The sequence below is a fragment of the Rhagoletis pomonella genome, unplaced genomic scaffold (assembly GCF_013731165.1).
Source record: "Rhagoletis pomonella isolate Grant_MI unplaced genomic scaffold, Rhpom_1.0 Rhpom_scaffold_00013, whole genome shotgun sequence".
NCBI lineage: Eukaryota > Metazoa > Arthropoda > Insecta > Diptera > Tephritidae > Rhagoletis > Rhagoletis pomonella.
This window is the reverse complement of record NW_023458567.1, coordinates 5,689,996-5,708,663: the sequence shown is the minus strand read 5'-3', so window position 1 is coordinate 5,708,663 and position 18,668 is coordinate 5,689,996. Positions and strand designations below refer to the sequence as shown.

General features: G+C 32.7%; 1 protein-coding gene across 6 annotated transcripts in view; it reads right to left on the bottom strand.

Annotated features, from left to right (window-relative positions):
• The window catches only part of LOC118748636 (phosphorylase b kinase gamma catalytic chain, liver/testis isoform), a 46,368-nt gene extending 29,207 nt beyond the window's left edge, over positions 1-17,161 (bottom strand). For 3 of the 6 annotated variants that reach the window (XM_036483211.1, XM_036483212.1, XM_036483210.1), the window contains exon 1: positions 15,100-15,548. In XM_036483211.1, the coding sequence (XP_036339104.1) occupies positions 15,100-15,194 (95 nt within the window). In that variant the 5' untranslated portion in view covers positions 15,195-15,548. Of the gene's footprint in view, positions 1-15,099; positions 15,549-15,735 lie in introns of those variants that run through there. The other 3 variants (XM_036483207.1, XM_036483208.1, XM_036483209.1) reach the window with 3 other exon arrangements.
• Positions 17,162-18,668: the final 1,507 nt, after the last annotated feature.

The window sequence follows — 18,668 nt, the reverse complement described above, 5'->3', positions numbered from 1 at the left end:
GTATTTCAGGACGAATGGATAAGGATTGAGCCAAGAGCTCGTGTGAGCAAATCCAATTTTTGACAGCCAATGTCAGTTACGCGGTTTTGCAGAATGACGATACGCGGTTTTGTACTTTAAACGACGATATGTACATATAGTTCTTACATTAAATGTTTTTTTTTAATTAAAATAAAAGAAAATTAAAAAAATATGTGTATAATTAACTTGTTTATTTCTTTACTTGTGGAAATTATAATTTTAGGACTTTTAAATGTTAAATAAGGGGTCCTACCTAGTTAGACCAATATTTATTAATTGTTAAAAAAAAACCAACTTATAGTTGGTCAAATTTCTATTTAAAAATCCTCATTCAAAAACTACTTTGAAACCATTTTTTTCTGCACTTCACAAATTATTTTTCGAATTCAGGACAAATATAGGACCAGCTAATGCGGAATATGTAAACAAGTAAACAAATATGCAATGTTGAACATAGATTAAATTAAAAAAAAAAATAATAAAAAGAATAAAAAATTAAAGTGTTTTATTGATATTTTATGTCCAAAAGTAGTTAGTTAAAGTTAGTTGACATGTAATGCAGAGAAATCCAGACCTGACTTTTTTGTGTATGTTCTAGCAACAGAGGATTCAAGTGAGTAAGTGTAATTTTTCAATGCATTTATCACGAGGATTCACAAGTAGTATTCGAGATTAAAGTACAATCCGAAATTTAAATAAAGTTCGGAAAAAAAAAAACTAATTCGCAGATTTTCTTTGGCACAAAATGTTATGCAATTATTTTTAAACTATATTTACTAGTACAGTGCTTTGTTTGGTCAAAATGGCTATTAAATGCATTACTTAAATTATTATAAATATTAATTAAGCAATCTGAGAACGTTTTTATTTTACCAAAAACAAAAATATTTAATAGAGTTGAATCAGGCAATGGTTTCGCAATAATGATGAGTAAGTACATAAGAAAGGTATGTAGATCCAATTTCTTTACAATAAAAAAAAACCCCTTTTATTTACAGGTAACGAAGACGTAGTCAGTGTAATGTATAACATCCAATTTCCTGAGCTCAACACAAATTATTAAAAATATTCACACCCAAGGCGGACTACTGTGAGGGCGTTCACAAAAAAAAAACGGGCCATGCTTTGTTGAGCAATTTGAAAAACAAAAAAAAAATGGAAAATGTATACACAACACAATTGCGGAAATGCCAAAGGGTTTACGAACCATTCGAAATGCGTAGTTTTATTTATAGTAAGGCAAAAAAAATTAAAATAAATACACAAATAAATTGGACAGCAGATAGCGTCATCATTCTTAATATTTTCGCGCTTATATAAATGTCATCGTCAACCAGACTTAAATATCGTTTCGGAGAAATTGAAACAAAACAAAAAAAGGTTTTATCAAAAAAAAAGTAAATAAAAACATCGCAATAAAAAAGTGTGAAACTGCTGACCCAACCATATTTTGTATGAAAAAAAGAGTCGTACATTACAAACTATGAAAGTTCCTTGACACTTTAAAAACGTCGAAGACGCTGCTGTTGTAAAATTTTGTTTATAACTGCTGCAAGTGGCACAAAGCATCAGCACTACCAGCAAATTGCCTTTTGTTGTAGTACCTATGCCGTAGAAGGCACGTTGCAACGCGGGTGACCGATCGGTTGTGAGCGCACACTCGAGCGGCTTCTCACGGCACCGCAAACACTTTTGATTTGTTGAATTGCCACTTGTTTAGCTCTTTTTTTCTGTTTTCTCGATACTTTTTAATGTTGTTGTGCTATTTGCTTTCGTATCGAATTCGTTAAGACCAAAAATTTGGCAGATTCCACTTGCCTGCTTTGATTGGTATTGTTGTTGGCCGCGGCTTCTGACTAATGCATTGAACTTGTTTTAGCATTTCGCACACTCGTTGCTCAAGTAACTTTAGATGGATTTTGTGCTAAGAGGTTTTTGACTTATTCGCGAAAAGGAAATGACGCTTTCGATGTCCGTTTTCAGCGAATGAAATACGAATAGGTTTAACGAACACAACAACTGTTGCGAAATTTGAGCAAAGCGCGGTATTATGGAAAACTGAAATGGACACTGACTATTGAAAAGGAAAGTAAAGGGTGCTGTAAGAAGAGTGGCCAAAAAAAAACCAAATGTATCGCTAAAATTTTCCCATAGTTTTGATTTACGAAGTGGTTTTCTAAAAAACATTTGGTTAAAAAAGAAATTTAGTAAAAATTTTTGAATTGAATTGAATTTCAAAACTGAATGCCTTTTCTAATATCCACACATTCTTTTTTGTTTTCCCTACACATAATTTTACTCCAAAATAAAACTAAAAATGACTGTTCCAACGTAGTCACTTAAAGTCAAAGCTCAGACATTCTTGTAAGCAAAGTCATAAATATTTTGATATAGGAAGCAAATGTACTTGTTTTATTTTTTCTCGTTTATATTCAAAGAAAAGCAATTTACCATGATAATTAAAGGTCATTAGTGACATTAGAGTTTTGACACTCCCTTAACTCCCTTACAAAATCTTTGCACACACACACGAACCCACACAAAGTGCCTTGCTGAGGGAGCCGAATTTGTCAAGAGGGAGCGAGAAAACTGTTTTCTGAGCAAACCTTTTATTATTGAATCATGCAAATTTACTAGGTCCAAAAGGGGCAGCGAAAATTCTACAAGGCTAAAATAATACGAAATCTTTTAATAAAGATCGACTCCTTTTGACTCGTGTTGGGTTTTGCCTTCTTTTAAACATGTAAAATGTTGTATTCAAACTTTTGCGAAATATTTGAAGAAAATGGCAATAAGAGGTTTATTTCATATCCTGTAAAATTTGTAAAAATGAAATTAGCAAACTTTTCATTATAAGCCAGCGATACACAAATTTATTTTTATGCGTCCACTTTCATATTTTTTCTTTGCACGTACTAAATATGTAGGTATGCATTTGTATAGATTAGGGTGGCCCAAAAATGCATGTGAAAAGTAAAGTCGGAATTTTTATGCTCTACCACCTAGGACTGTTCTATGCCGGAAAAGAATATACCCTTATTTTTTGGAAAAAAAACTACTTTTCGTAGAAATGGTATAGAATAGTTAAAAATCAATATTTTTCTACCAGAAAACTTTGTTTATCTGCAGGAGATTCCCAATAATAATACCCAATTGTTTATTTAACCATTTTTTGATTGCAACTATAATTTATAGGTCCGCCAAAAACCCACAGAAACCCCGAAAAGTGCAATGGGGCGACCAATAAAAAATCGTTAGTTTTAAAAAATGGTTAAATAAACAATTGGGTATTATTACTGACAGTCTCCTGCAGAAAAACAGGGTTTTCCGATCGAAAAATATTGACTTTCAAGAATTCTATACCATATCTACGAAAAAATTTATTTTCCCCATATAAAAATACATGGAAAACTTTGACCGCTTTGAGCTACCTCTAAATATTTTTAGATTTCAAAATAAAAAAATAGGGGTATACTTTTTTTCGATATAGGGGGTGAGAGCATAACAATTCCGACTTTACTGTTTTTGGACCACCCTAATGTAGATACATCGCTTTTGTTTTATTTCCATTTTACATAAATGACGTCAAAGACTTTCGTTCAATCGAACAGACGGCAGACGAGCCCCTCGCCAGATCTTTGATCAATTACATTTGAAATGGAAAATTAAACACAATCAAAATATGTTATTGTATTTACGTAAATTAGGAGGACGCACATGTGCTCTCCCAGAAGCTTTTCCGCTGCACGTGGGGAAAGGAGGTCACCACAGTTAGTGGTGCATACTTAAGGCTGGGTCGCAAAAAAAGTTTGTTATTACTTTCCTTAGTTTGAAAGCTTATTTCGTTGAGATTTTGGCAACATATGTAATAATTTTTAGTTTTTTATGGTACAAAAGAGAAATTCAAAAATTTGACTATGAAAATATATTCGAAAGCACAATTTAAAAAAATAACCCTTTAATTCGTATTAAGGTCAATTTATTTTTATCACCAAATTCCTCAGGGGCGACTGATGTTAGAAAAAACGTTTTCTAATTTAGATATTGCTCGGACCAGGGATCCAACCGCGGTCTTATGGAACGGTAGTACGCACCTCTAACCTGCCCTACTGTAGGTGCTTATAAGCCTTCAACATACGTTTCTAATACTAACAACGAAAACATAAAAGTCGTGCCCAGATATATATGATAAAAGGTAGTATTTAAACTTATTCGAATGAGTATACTGGAGTGTGTAAACTGAAGGTAAAAAATTTCAACATATGTATGTACTTACATACATTATCCAATTATAATTTAGTTTAGTTTGGGCTAAAATATCTCGAAAACCTGAGCCAATCGAGCAAAACTGATTTTGGATTTAGATTCAGTGCAACGAAAACCTTTAGAAAAGTATAAGCTAGTCCCAGGGTCTGAAAAATGTCGGCCTGTGTTATTCACCAATTCTCGAAGCATCGGACAGGTAAACCGAGTTTATAAAACAGAACTAATACGAAACCTTAATCAAATTCATTAAAAAATTCAAAAACAAAAATATAATTGCTATTTTTAAAACATATTTAAAAACCTTGTGTTTAAGCATACTAATTGTTTACATCTGAAGCTAAGAGGTCAATACTTCAGCTATAATTTTTTACTGTTCTATAATTGCGTTCCACGTCTGTATCTTTCTACAGAAATACAAAAAAAATCCATTTTTTGACTTTTTAAATCTCAGATATCTCAAAACCCAGAGTCAACTGAATAATTTCTGATTCTACGGAAAAAATCATATAAGAACCAGTGGTCACTGGTTGTGCCGATGCAGTTGTTAGAATTTTGTTGGGTCGTGTTATTTATTTTGCAGTAGATTCAGTAATTTGGAAAAAAAATTTCACGAATGCGTTCAAACATGAACGGATATCCGGACATGCGGCCTTAGCCCTACTATACGTATATGTATGTATCAGAGAACAGCTTTGAGTATGATCGAGCCTTTTTGATCACACTCACTAAAAATCAAGCACAAGCGAACGCCACACTCGGCTACTATGTGTTCGATCGAGATGCATACCCGACAGCTGCTTTGGTTACGAACGAGTCTGTTCGATCACCCTCGCTATAAATTGAGCACAAGCGAACACCACACTCGGACACCCGCAGCTAACCCGAAAATTTGTGTAACAATGAAACGGACACCCGAACATTGCGATAAAATGCAGGACAACAAAGAAATTTACGCTGAAGGTAACTGGCGCCAATATGTTCCCACAAAGCATACGAAAATGTTGTTGCTTTGTGCTTGTGCATACGCAATGAAAAAATTAGAAGCGAAGTAGACAAAAATGTGTTTGCATCTATTTCGTATAGTTTCGCGTGGAAAGCTGTGTGTGTATATATTAGAACACAGCCTAAAACTATGTAGGTACATAAATACTTTTACAAAAAATAAATGTGCTCCGAGTGTATAGGGCTTGGGCATTGCCGATCTACACACATTTATACCTAAATGGATGTAGGCGTCGTGATGCCGCGTTTTGTATGAGCAAAAATATAAGAAATGGTTAAATGTACACTTAAACAAACTACCGAAAAATTCAACCTTCTCTTTACCCTCTACGCACAAAAACTAAGAGCACCGCGATGAGAAGGCAACATTTTTTGTAGAAAGAAAAACGTCATAAGCCAATCAAGAAAATTTTGTGCACACTCGGGTTGAAACTCGAACACCCGGGTATATTGAGCTGCAAAGCACCCGAACCCAATCAAGTATGTATGAAAAGCAATCGGGTGTTGTGGCCAACATGTTCGTCTTGAGCTCAGTCGATAACGAACAATACTTCTGCTCGTATACAGAGAACGATGCAAAGCGGGTTTTGTTAAATGATCGAGTATACACGAAAATCATGCACCCGCTGCAGATGTCTGGTATGTATGTACGGTAATGTAAATAGGGAAGACATTGTAGTAAGTTTTGGCTTCGTTTCCTTGTTTAAAAAATGCTTATTATTTTTTTTATGAAAATATAGCTTACTATCTAAAAATCCATGTGAATGAAAATTTCAAGCTTTGTAGATCATTTATAAAAGTTCGAATTTTGACAAATGTTGAATAAAATTTTTAACTTTTTAACCTAATTTTTATAATTTTTTGACTATGCAGTTTTGTTGCAGTTTTAAGTAATTAGGACTTATCGTTGATTTTTGGCAATTTTTGCCACGCATTTTCTTCTATGCAAAGAATGTTCGAAAATTTTTTTTTTTTTTTGTATGGAGAAACGTCACAAAAAGAAATTGCCAAAAGTCGACTTTAAGTCCTAGCTACCTAAAAGTTGATATATTTTTCAAAGTTTTGCACAAAATCTTAAAATTTTATTTATATAGTTTTTGTTGTAGTAAAATAGTATTTAGTATTATTATATTTTTTTAATGTTCAGTTAAAGAAATTAAAATGTTTAAATTGTGTACAACACTGCACACATTTATACATAAAACTGCATACCAGTCATAAAAATTGTCTTTAAAAGTCACTCCATGGAAAAATTTTAAGTAATCGTGTGCATAAATGACTCACTTATTACGTATACACAAATAACAAAAAAACTTTAATTACTATACACTGTTTAATTTTTGTTTTATTATGTTTTATTTTTACTTAGCTTTTTTACTTTCACAAGTCCGCCATGGCATGTGACTACTTTGACATAAATACATATGTATTTGAACAAAAAACGTGGTAATAAGTGAACTCATGCTTTCAATGCCAAGAAAGTGCTAAAAGGAATGAAGAATTATTTATTATGCACTGTATACGTACTGTATAGGGTGAGAAAACGTTTATTTTCAACAAAGAATAAATAAAAAATAAATAATGTAAAATCTTGCTTAACTACTTTGTTGTCAAAAGAGTGAACCGAAATGTATTCAGGATATTTCTTTAAACATGAAACTGTGGGTAACTTGTAGTTCGAGTCTTTTTCATAGAAATTTTGGTACCGCAGTCAAAGCTTCGAAACTTTCCAAGCATTTTTTTGTTGAAGGGAATACCGCCATTAAAAATATTACTGTGGAAACTCGAAAGTATATTTTGTAAAAACAGTTCCATAAAAGTTCGGAAACTTGCACAACCTCTATATAACCGACGGACGGTTTGGACCAAATAAGAAGAAGAGGCAAATAATCAAAGAACTTTTGATAAATATCTTACAGGTTGATAAGCTTTATTGGCGTGAATTAAGTAAGATTGGCTTAGAACGCATATTTTTTGCGTCGAAATCGCATGAAGGCGAAATTATGTGATGTTGCTCCTAAAAGATCTATTCCACGAGCTTGCTGAGATTTTCGAAATTTCTCAACGCTCCGGAAGCTTTGATCAGAGAAAAAACTCTATAAATTGAAATTTAGGTTACCCTGTATGCAATTAATATTTTGCATAGCAATAGAAAAAATTACAACGTCAAACAATAAAACCAATACGATTCAGGCGTGCCCTCATTATTGACATAATCGACAATTTTTTTTTTTTTTACTTGCTTTTTTCTGATCTACATATTTAGCGCAACTAATCACAAGAGCAATAACAAAAAGAAAAAGATAAATTCGAACGTAACTTTCCATGCATCAATTTATCAACAATTAATCAACAAGTAGTCAAACAAATGTAAGTTTTTTATAAAAAAAAAGTGCGCGCGCCGCCGACCCATAAAAGCTAAAAATATTGAGATAAAACTGGTAAGCAACTTGTCTTATCTACTAAAATTTGAAAAAATATAGTCCAATAAAAATATAAATAGAAATGTACATATTTTACAAATAGAAAAAAAGTTCACTGAAATAATGAAATTAAAAAAGCATATTAAGTAAATTAACGAATAAATATGTAGCTTAGGAATGGCGCAAAGGGCTGTGCGCAAAAATTTACGTCAGCAATTGAAATTCTAGTGATGACATTTGACCTTTTCAGAAATAAGAAAATATATATATTTTTGTTTGCGAATGTTCTCATGTACATACATATGCACATAAATATGTCTACTATATGTATATAGTTCTTTTTAATTATTATATTTTTAATCTAAGGCTACGCACGACCATTGTCTAGCAGATTTGGTGTGTCGATTGTACTTCAAACTTTTTATTTTTTTATGTATACTGACGCAGAACTGTTTAGAGCACACGTGCGAGCTGTTATCGCTCCTCGTTGCTGTGGGTCTAATTTTATTATTTAAAAATTATTTTTAGACAAGTTGACATTAAGGTGGTATAACACTGTCATACATTTTGGATGCTACTGAAAGTTTTGGATTTTCATATGTCCTGCGAACTTCTGACTAATTCCGATCGATTGTATTTGTTTAGTAATATTAATTTGATTACTTGTATTTACAATAATAATATTTACAATAACAGTATTGTGTGCATAGTGATATTCTGAAGCTTTTGCATTCTCTCGATTTGTGCATTTTTACAAATAAATAAATAAAATAATATTGTTGAAAATTATCGTGTTGTATATTTTGTAAGCCTTGCCTGATGCTTTTTCCCCATTAGAGCATCTATGTAGAGGGCTCAACGTACTGAATATTTTTTTAAGTTTGATAAAATTTACAATAATTTGCAAAGCAATTGGGCCATTCACACCTTGCTGGTTATCGGGTTATCTATTTAAGAACCAACATTGGCCCCCAGGAAGATGTGAATACCCTGTGAATTGTCCTTATTTGTAGCTAGTATTGAGCGTATATACATAAGTACTTATTTTAGCTTGTCATTGCAATTTTCAGAGAGCCATAACAATATGAGACACAGAAAAATATACAATGGTATGAATATTTACACTAAGCTTTTGCCCCCAACTCCACAACCATCCGATTTCATGACAACAAATTAGAGGGGCCGGTACTCGCTAGCTATCGTTGCCGCTGCTCAAACACTTGCCAACAACAAAACAAAAAAATCATTTGGCTTATGAAACAAGTTCGAAGCTTTGTTTATTGTTTTTATTTTTTTTAAGCACACCCCTCCCGCTTTCCCTACGTATTTTATTTGTTAGCTGTCTGGTGGCTTTGGGTGCTTGCTAGAAAAAAATTCTATATGTACATAGTATGTCGAAAACGTTATGCACTTGGTATGTACAGGTGTTGATTGATACATACAAATGTACATACATAGCATGCATATGTACTACAAACGCCAATACATAAGCATTTTCGAGAAACAAGGGGCTCGGTTGTTGGGCCACAAACATATCCGCCGAACCATAACCGCCAAAATAACGTAAGCGACCTTTTTTGCAAAATTTTCTTTTTGATGCCGAAATGCATCTACATAGATGCTCTAGGAATATTTCGGCATCAAAAATAAAATTTTGCAAAAAAATGTCGCTTACGTTATTTTGGCAGTTAGGGCTCGATATGTACATGCTTATGTTTGTGTGTGTCTTGTAAGTAGCAACCCAGTACGGCTTAGCTCAACCAATTACCTCAGAAAAATGAGTTTATTTCTACTTACATATGTATGTATGTAGCAACTAATTTCAAATTGATGTATAATCACCTAGCAGCCTCAAATAATTCAATATTAGTTGAAAAATCATAAAACTGTGGGTAATTAACTATTTCAGCATAAAAAAAAAAACATCTGCAAAAGAAACATACTGACTTTGAAGGGCTTTAAGCCAAATGCATTTTTAAGTAGTTGAAATCAAATGCTGAGTCGGATAATTGACTGATGCCTAGGACATCGCCTTGTTAAAGTCAAAGAAAGCCAGATCTTCAATTCGTTAGGGAGGGTAAAAACTGGTTGAACATCGATATTTAAAATTGTTTGTATGAATGTATGTGCATATACATATCTGCGGTCATAAGCAATAAGCCCCTAAGTCGACTTAAGAAAGAATTGAATTTTTATATGATATCGTATTCTGCAACTACTATTCCATGTGTATGTGAAATCCCCATCTCGCCAACTAGGCTATTTAAAAAGTTATAGACGAACATATGTTGGCTTCCCCATAACGTTAACATTACAATCCAAATGTTTAAAACGTTTTTTTTTCTCGAATTCAGGTTTTTCGACTTAGGCGGTTATTGCTTATGACCACAGATATATATTTGTTTGTAAGTGTGGTGAGATGTATGCTTTTTCGATTTTGTCACGTGGCAAATTTGTTTGTGAGTACCAATCTGCTCATGCAATGATCGACCGGTTCGTAAGCAGGTGAACTACTTTTAATTTGTGTGGCATTACACACCCTCTTTTCAAAAAGTACATACATATGTACATACATACATATATACATGCATATGTATAAACATTCATACATATATGTAAAAATGCATTACAGCTTGCAATTTATAGAAATTTATTTACTTTTTTTCCAAGCCTAACCGCTGCCGCCACATTGGCGCTGGCAACCACATTTTATACATTCATTGTCGCTGTGGCTGTGGTTGGACACACCTCCCTTGCTTGGTTTGTGCTCTGTACGGCTGCATTTCATGTCGCCGATGGTTTGTTGCAGCAGCAGCATTGGATATGTGCTCTACCTTTAACTGCTCACTTGACTGGCTAACTGGTTGAATGGCTATCTGACCGACTGACTGTAACCGACCTGCACGCTTACGTGTGCTGCCTTACGTTTGAGCGCATTCTTTTCTATTGAAAAGTATTAAATATTCTCGCAACGCTGTTTTCGTGGATCGTACATATGTATGTATATATATATGCATGCATATATAATATATTAGTGCACTAATAGGTGCATGAATGGTTTATTTTCAAACCGTATTCATTGCAAATTTTTAATTTTTGTTTATTTTTGTTTTTGTTGTTGCTTTTTTCGCTCAATTTTTACTATCTTTTGTTAAAAGGAAATAAGTAAAAACAGTTAAAGGGGGCTACAAACTTGAGCATTCAGACAGTAGCACCTGAGTGTTCAGGAAAAGAGGAACATTCCTGATATTTTGCGTTAATTATCCGTGAAAAGAATAATTTTGCCGCGGACATATTTTAACAAATATCGCGTGCTCTGCTAACTTCCGTGGAAAAGAATAATTTTGCCGCTGACATATTTAAAAAAAAAATATCGCCTGCACTTCCACAGAAGTAAGCAGAGCACTCGATATTTTTTAAAATATGTCTGCGGCAAAATTATTCTTTTCATGTTTGGGTTCAGCTGGTTTTCGACACAATTTTTAGTCCCACGGATAAAGAACGGGTAATTTACGGCAAATTATCAGATAGTTTGGGTTTAACTGGTTTCCTTAATTGGTTTTCAGAAGTTGTTCAGTTCTTTTCACGGATAATTAACGGCAAATTATCCGATATGAATTTTTACTTTGGGAAAAAGTAGTCCTGCCAACTTCATATAGGTTTTGATATGATTTTCCACAATTATAACGGACATACACATATATTATACGTGCTATACATACTACATATACATACAGTTGTAGTCAGCTGATTAAGTGAAGTGAAATTTTGACCAGTTCTGGTATCACATAAATACACATGTCAAACTTCGTATAAAAATTATAAAAACTCAACAAACTCTAACAATGACACCCAAAAACTTTAAACTTTTTGTTCAAAATTGTTAGAAAAATTTTAGGTATGCAGTTGTATAGCCCATCAAATTTTAGTAAGATAAAGCGCAAGTTTCAAGTCGCCACAAAATCTCGTTGATTTCTAATATTTTGTTGGCTGACGGTGTTGAGTATTTTCTTCCATATAAAATGCTCGACAATTTCTTTTATATGAAAGAAAGTGCTTAGCACTTTATTATACTAAAATTTAGTGGGCTATAAAACTGCATGCCCAAAATTAAAAAAAAAAAAATGTAAATAAAAAGTTTAACTTTTTTGGAAATAATTGTTAAAGTTTGTTGAATTTACATACATACATACATACATATCGTCGTTTAAAGTACAAAACCGCGTATCGTCGTTCTGCAAAACTGCGTAACTGACATTTTTCGCCAAAAGTTAGATTTGCTCACACAAGCTCTTGGCTCCAGCTTTATCCATTCGTCCTGAAATATACTAGCCAAAAAATGCGATTGCTTTATAAAAAAGAGAACCATTTTGAAAAATGAGTGCTTTTACTCTCTAGATAATAATTTAAGCAACCTCACATACGCGGTTTTGCATTATCTTTATACGCGCTTTTGCGTTTTGTTGATACGCGGTTTTGTACTTTAAACGACGACATGTGGTAATATTTTTAATTAATACATTTTAAATTTTTTTCTACTTTATACCAAATCAAACTGCAAGCAACTCGTGCAACCTAAACGATTCTATATAAAGGAATTAACCAGCTGCTTTTTATTAGGAGCGCGATTGAGATTTTTTCAAATACTTAATTTATACGCCAAAGGTCCAAGCATATACATACATGTATGTATGTATGTATGTACTAAATCTATACGTATGTATAAATATTTATAGGTAAATATGCGAACTGATTGATTGAAACTTCACAACCGGTATGCATATCTAAGTATGCATGTATGTATATACTAATGCATATATATTCACAACACTTATTTAATGCAAGCTATACATATTTGTGAGAATTTCATTAAAAGCCGATTTTAGCCAATTAACCATACACACGCATATCGTTTGGAAAATTACTGGCATATGGCCTCATTCAAAAAAAAAAAAAAAAAAAAATAGATTTAAAGAGCTCTATAAAGTGACATTTTCATAAATATTTTCGATTTTTAGAGCTGTTAAAGTGTTCTATATTTTTTATCATAAACTTTAAAGATTACTAAGCATCATGCAGTTTTTTTTATATGTAAGCAGGTAATTTTGCAGCTAATTGTTGAAATTTTTTCTACTTGGTATTGTTTCAGCATTTCAAAGTGATATTGTTTGCCACTCTTGTTAATTTTTTTATTATTAGGAATTTTCAATTAAAACACAGTTCATTTTCTAACAAAATTCATACAAACTCAAGTTTGAAACTTTTTAAAATTCTACGAAAAAATTCAAAAAATGTTCACCTAAATTTCAAACTTTTTCTCAGAATTGCTGGAATTTTTTTTGAGTACACAGTTTTATAGCCCATTACACTTCAGTCTAAACATGTGCAAGTTTCAAGTGGCTAAAAATCAGAGTTGTGAAAAATGCATTAATTATTTAATGCATAGCATTTTAATGTTAATGTAAAAAATTAATGCATTAATTTTTGAAATTTAATGTAATTGAAAATTTAAATGCATTAATCCCTAAGAAATAATGGTAATGATTTTTTTTTGCATTGACATTAAAATTTTTTAAATGAATGCTATTGCAATAATTTATTGCATTAAAAGTATAACAAGCATTAAAAACCCAATAACTAATTTTATTTTGAAATAAAATTCTTTGTTGACGTAGAGGGTAGAATTTTGAGGTCAAAAAAGAAGTTAAGGTTGGTTTTCACTATGTTAAATTCAATCGCATTTGTAGTCAAATAGGTAACACATTTTCGAATGGAACTAAAACGGTTTATTGAATGATTTAGATTAGAATAGGTCTCCAGTCCTGGACATGGCTGCTAAATTGGCTATCTGTCCGTTTCTGGTTCATAATATAATCGGTATGCACCATAAATACGGTGACCATATTTAGGGCAGCCGAATACGGGACAAAAAATTAATTTGCCAATTTTTCCATAAAAGCTGGAGGATTCTAATCCCTTTTTCAATGATCCTAGATTTATTAGCCCTGAAACCGTATCATTATTTTGCATATATTTTTCAATATTTTATGAAAGCAGCACATAAATATTCAGTTCTAGCATCACACATTTGTAGAATATTTTCCATATCAAAATCTGTTACAAACATTCCCAGACAGGGAAACATAGTGAAAATATGCGATTACTTTAGAAGCACGACTCGGATTTCGCCAATTTTAGAGTAAAACGTAAAGAAAAATGACAATTTAAAGCCGAGATTCTCGACAAAAGTAAGATCAGCTGTTCTACTTCTGCTACCTGTTCAATATGCTTTGTTCCATACAGAATATTCAACGTGAAATGCGTTGAAAAAACCTTTGAAAAGCTAATACAAGGGCAATTTCTTTTAGAAACTTGAACAATAATCATTAACGTTTAATTTGATCCATATCCAATTACAAATTTTATACGAAAAATTATAACTTCAGAAACCATCTACATATGTGCTCCTCGATTCGAACCACAAACGTCCAGATTTAAAAATAAAAACTACTAGTTCATAGGCATGTCATTTTTATGAGCTGCTAGGGCGCCAAAATACCGAATACGGGACAAATACGGGACATTAAAAGAAATACAGAACTTTTTGCGTCCCGTATGAAATAAATAAATTACCAGGACAATTGATGAAAAAAGAGGACTGTCCCGTATAATACAGGACGGATGGTCACCGTAACCATAAATCAACATAAAAATCTACAAAAGCACACGCACATGGCTTTTGTTTTCATAAAACATCTAAAAATGTTTACAAGACTTTTTCTTCAAATAAACATAATAGAATGAAGCTGAAAAAACTATTAGTAACGAAGTCCTTCCAAAAGAGGTTATTCATATTTCACTAGAAAGTAAATTGAATGGTTTTAGTAATGCAAACGAACAAAATCATTATGCATTAAAATTTTTTCAATAGCATTAGATTGGATAATTTAATGAAAATAATTTTCATTGGCATTATATTTTTCAGCATTAATGCATTAAAATTTTTATTTGCATTAATTTTCAAAAATGAATGCATTAATTTTTTACATTAACATTAGTTGGTTAAGTACAATTAATGCATTAAAAAATTAATGGATTTTTCACAATTCTTCTTTTTTTTTGTCGCATTCACTCCCATATAACGAATAAACATAATTTATTTTTATATGGAGGAAACCCGCAACAACTTCGGCTAGCAAACAATATCACTTTGGAATGGGGGTGCTATTGTATTGGCCAATACTGTATGTATGTATGTATCTATTTTGTTTTAAGCTCATTATCCGCCAGTGGAGCTAAAGTTTGCAATTTTTCCAAGGTAAACAAATAAATAGGAAAACGCTTTCATTGTGTAAACATTTATAAAAAGTGAACAATATATCCTTACCTTCCCAATATTTCCTTGGGTTCATATTTTGCATAAAAGCCTTTGGCCGCATCCTTGTCGGGCAAGATATCGTCCTCTTCTTCGTCCTTAGCCATTGGTTCTGGCGGAATTTTGACGGTCAAATTTAAAAGTTCAACAGGGAATCACTGCGTCGCGCACTTGTTTTGTATTTTAATATTATGTAGTTTAGTGCAATAATTTGCAACCACAAAAAGCAGTGAAGAATAGCGTCTGAATAATGGTGCTCAACACCATCAACTGGTTTGCCAATGCCAAGTAGAACTAAATTGCCATTAAGCGTTGTCAGTAGACGAGTTGTGTGGAACTTTGGTGATAATTACTTGGATTCCGTTATGGCAGTTTTATTTATTTATTTTTAACATTTTTTATAACGACTTAGCATTTATGATACTTATGTACCTATGCACTATTTTTAATGGATGTTAACGCTAGAATAGCAGGGAAATAAGATAAAAGAGATCATGTAAACTTGATATAACACTTTACTTTGGAATTATTTTTAATGATTATTCATTTTGCGTGATTTAATAACGAGGGCGTTCCCGTAGTGCTTTTAAATTTGTGTTATATCGAACATACATACTTATTTATGTATGTATGTACGTTTCCTTTTACTTTTTATCTCTGCGCGATTACACAACAAAACAAAGTTTTTGGTACGCGTATGAGAACTTTTATTAAAATTTTCGCACTTTCCCACATATATTTATGGACCAAGCCGATGTCGCTCGCAAGACAAGACACAAAATTTCAATTTTCAAAGTTTGATCAGTTCCTACAATTGATATACCAATTGGAATGATATATATATTGGCCATTATTGGAAAGTTTACTCATCTGTTACGCTGAGCATATTCTCCTTATCAAGCTTATTAATTGTATGTTGAAATCTCCAAAAACGTAAACTTTGAATTACATCTCTATATTAGTAAACGTGCGATATATAAATATGAATTAAAATGAAGTCAGCAACTGCATTTGCAATCAACATCTTTGGCATATAAAAACTTTACATTAATGTCTTGATTTTTCAGTTAGCTACATACAAGTTTTTTAGGGACGAGTTATTTATGATACGGAGTGGCTCTTGGTGCACAACCAAGATGCCTTTTATTAATTTCGGATTTAATTAAAAGATATGTACATACTTTGGATACTACATGGCATTAAAAAATGAATGCATACTATGTATTGCATAGATAGTATAAAAACAAACTAGTAGACGCATCCGTATGCTTATCTGGTGGTCTCGCGCTGCAGGCGTATTATTTATAAATACGACCAGCAGAATTTCAAAATACATATATCTCGCTTTGCCTTCCTAATCTTGCTATGATGAATGCATATGTATATCGATATATATATAAGTATATATATATATATAGGCATATATACTTGTAGACTATCAATCTCCCATCCATCTATCGGCTTAACCAGTCTACCCAGCCTTTTTTCCTGCGATTTGCTAGACTTGTTCTACTTCTAGTGCCAATGATCGGCCTCTTCCTATTTTTTTTCTTGCTGTTGCTGTTGCCATTGCTACCGTTCAATGTCATAAAAGGTTATAGTACATTCAACGCTTTTGTCCTCTCGAAGTGCTTTGCAATGCAAAGATATTTTGTTATGCATCAAAGTATATAGTTGCATTTCATCATTGAATTCTTACCACCAATGATTTCTATTGGTTTTTTGGAAACTGCACTGGCACAATAAGTTTTTCAAACAAGTTTTCTTGAAAATTGCAAATTTTACGCATACAAATTCGCGAAATATATACGTATGTATTTATAAGTTATATGCGATTTCAGTTCCATTGCTTGGTCATCGTTTTGCTTCGCGCTGTTTCTACTGTTGCTTCTACATCCACTTGCACTTCGTTTTCATTTGAATTCACAATTCAGCGATACACACTCGCGCTTGCGTTGAGCTGCTCCACGGCGTGATAGCTTCGTAGATTCGTTCACAAATGGGCGATGTAGCCACTTTCCGATGAGCAGGAACAATTTTTTATGGCACAAGCATTGGCACAAGCAAATGTCGGAAGAGCAAATAAAATTTTGACATATTTTTCAATGTTGCCAACTTCCTGCTTTTCGCACTAAATTTAGTGCTTTTCTTTATTCAAAACGCGAAAATTTTTGAATTTGGTGCTGGGTGCGTTTTTTTGTGCTTCATTTTAGTTTGAAGATACCAAATCTGTACATCAAATGGAAATAAAATTTTAGCAATCGTAAGTTTTATAAGCAACGCTACAAAAATGAAAACAAAATCATAACGAACGTTTTATAAAAAAAATACGAAATCGGGTGAGATTTGAAGAGTAGGCAGCTTTTTTTTCATAAAAAGATTAAAAAAGGAAATCAAATTTCGTTATGTTTCAGATGTCAAGCGGTCGAAAAGAAAAGTTCTTAAAGTTCCTTTAGTTCACGAGATCACAATGGACCGCAGTGTAGATTTAAACTACCACATAGTTCATGAAACTTGATTTTCTGTGTGTTGCTTTCGTTTGATAGGAATTGTAGAAAAAATTAAGCAAAACGAAGAAATATTTAACATTTAAACTGTCAGGAAAATATGTAAAAAATTTTCTTAAATCTAAGCGAAACGGCAGCAAGAATTTTTACGTCGCTTTGTCGAAAATATTTGAATTTATATAAAACAGAATAAATTCGACCATCGAGCAAGAAACATAGATTTTAATAATTTGAATCGGTATCCATACAAAAAAATGTTTACCATACAAAGTCCATTGAATACTCCAATAAAAACTTGGTGCTTTTTTCGAGAAAAAAACACGATTTTTCTTGGGTTTTAGGGCTTTTTCAAATTCAAAACCTGGCAGCACTGTTATTTGTTGTCAAATTTTGACATTATGTTTTGGAGACACTTTCGATTGAGTGAATTAACCCTTGTGTGGCATATGCGACCAAAATGTATTCAACAAAATGTGATTGAATTTGACATTGCTCTCAGAACCATCCTATAAAGTCAAATTGAAAAAATTGTTTATGAATTTTGAATCACTTGTTTATGTTTTTAGGCATAATGGTACCTTAAAAGAGAGCCTACCTGAGTTGTCAATCACACCTTGTGTGCGACACATCAGAGCGCGCCAGACGTGGCAATGCACCACAAATCTGTACGTCAAATTGAGAAATTTTAGAAATACTGCTCGTCCCGTAATTCCCCTACAAGAACAGTGAAAGTCATATGATTGATCATGTGATACTCACTGGTGATCACGATTGAGAGGAATACAGATTGCGCCAATCGCGGTACCGCTAATCCGCTCTTTGTGATTTTGACAGAATCAGCTGTGTGCGTGACGTCATCTTGGTGCAATTGTTGATTGTGAGCATACGAAAAAACCAAATAACAATTTTAATATACATATGTGCGTTAAAATTTCTGCATGTTTTAAACGTAAATTAAGCGAACAAATTTTAATTCGGTTGTATTTTCAAAACATTTTTGTCTACCAAAAGGTTCATCAAACCAACCAAGCTACCAAAGGAGAATGAACCTACCAATTTTGGTCCAATCGGATC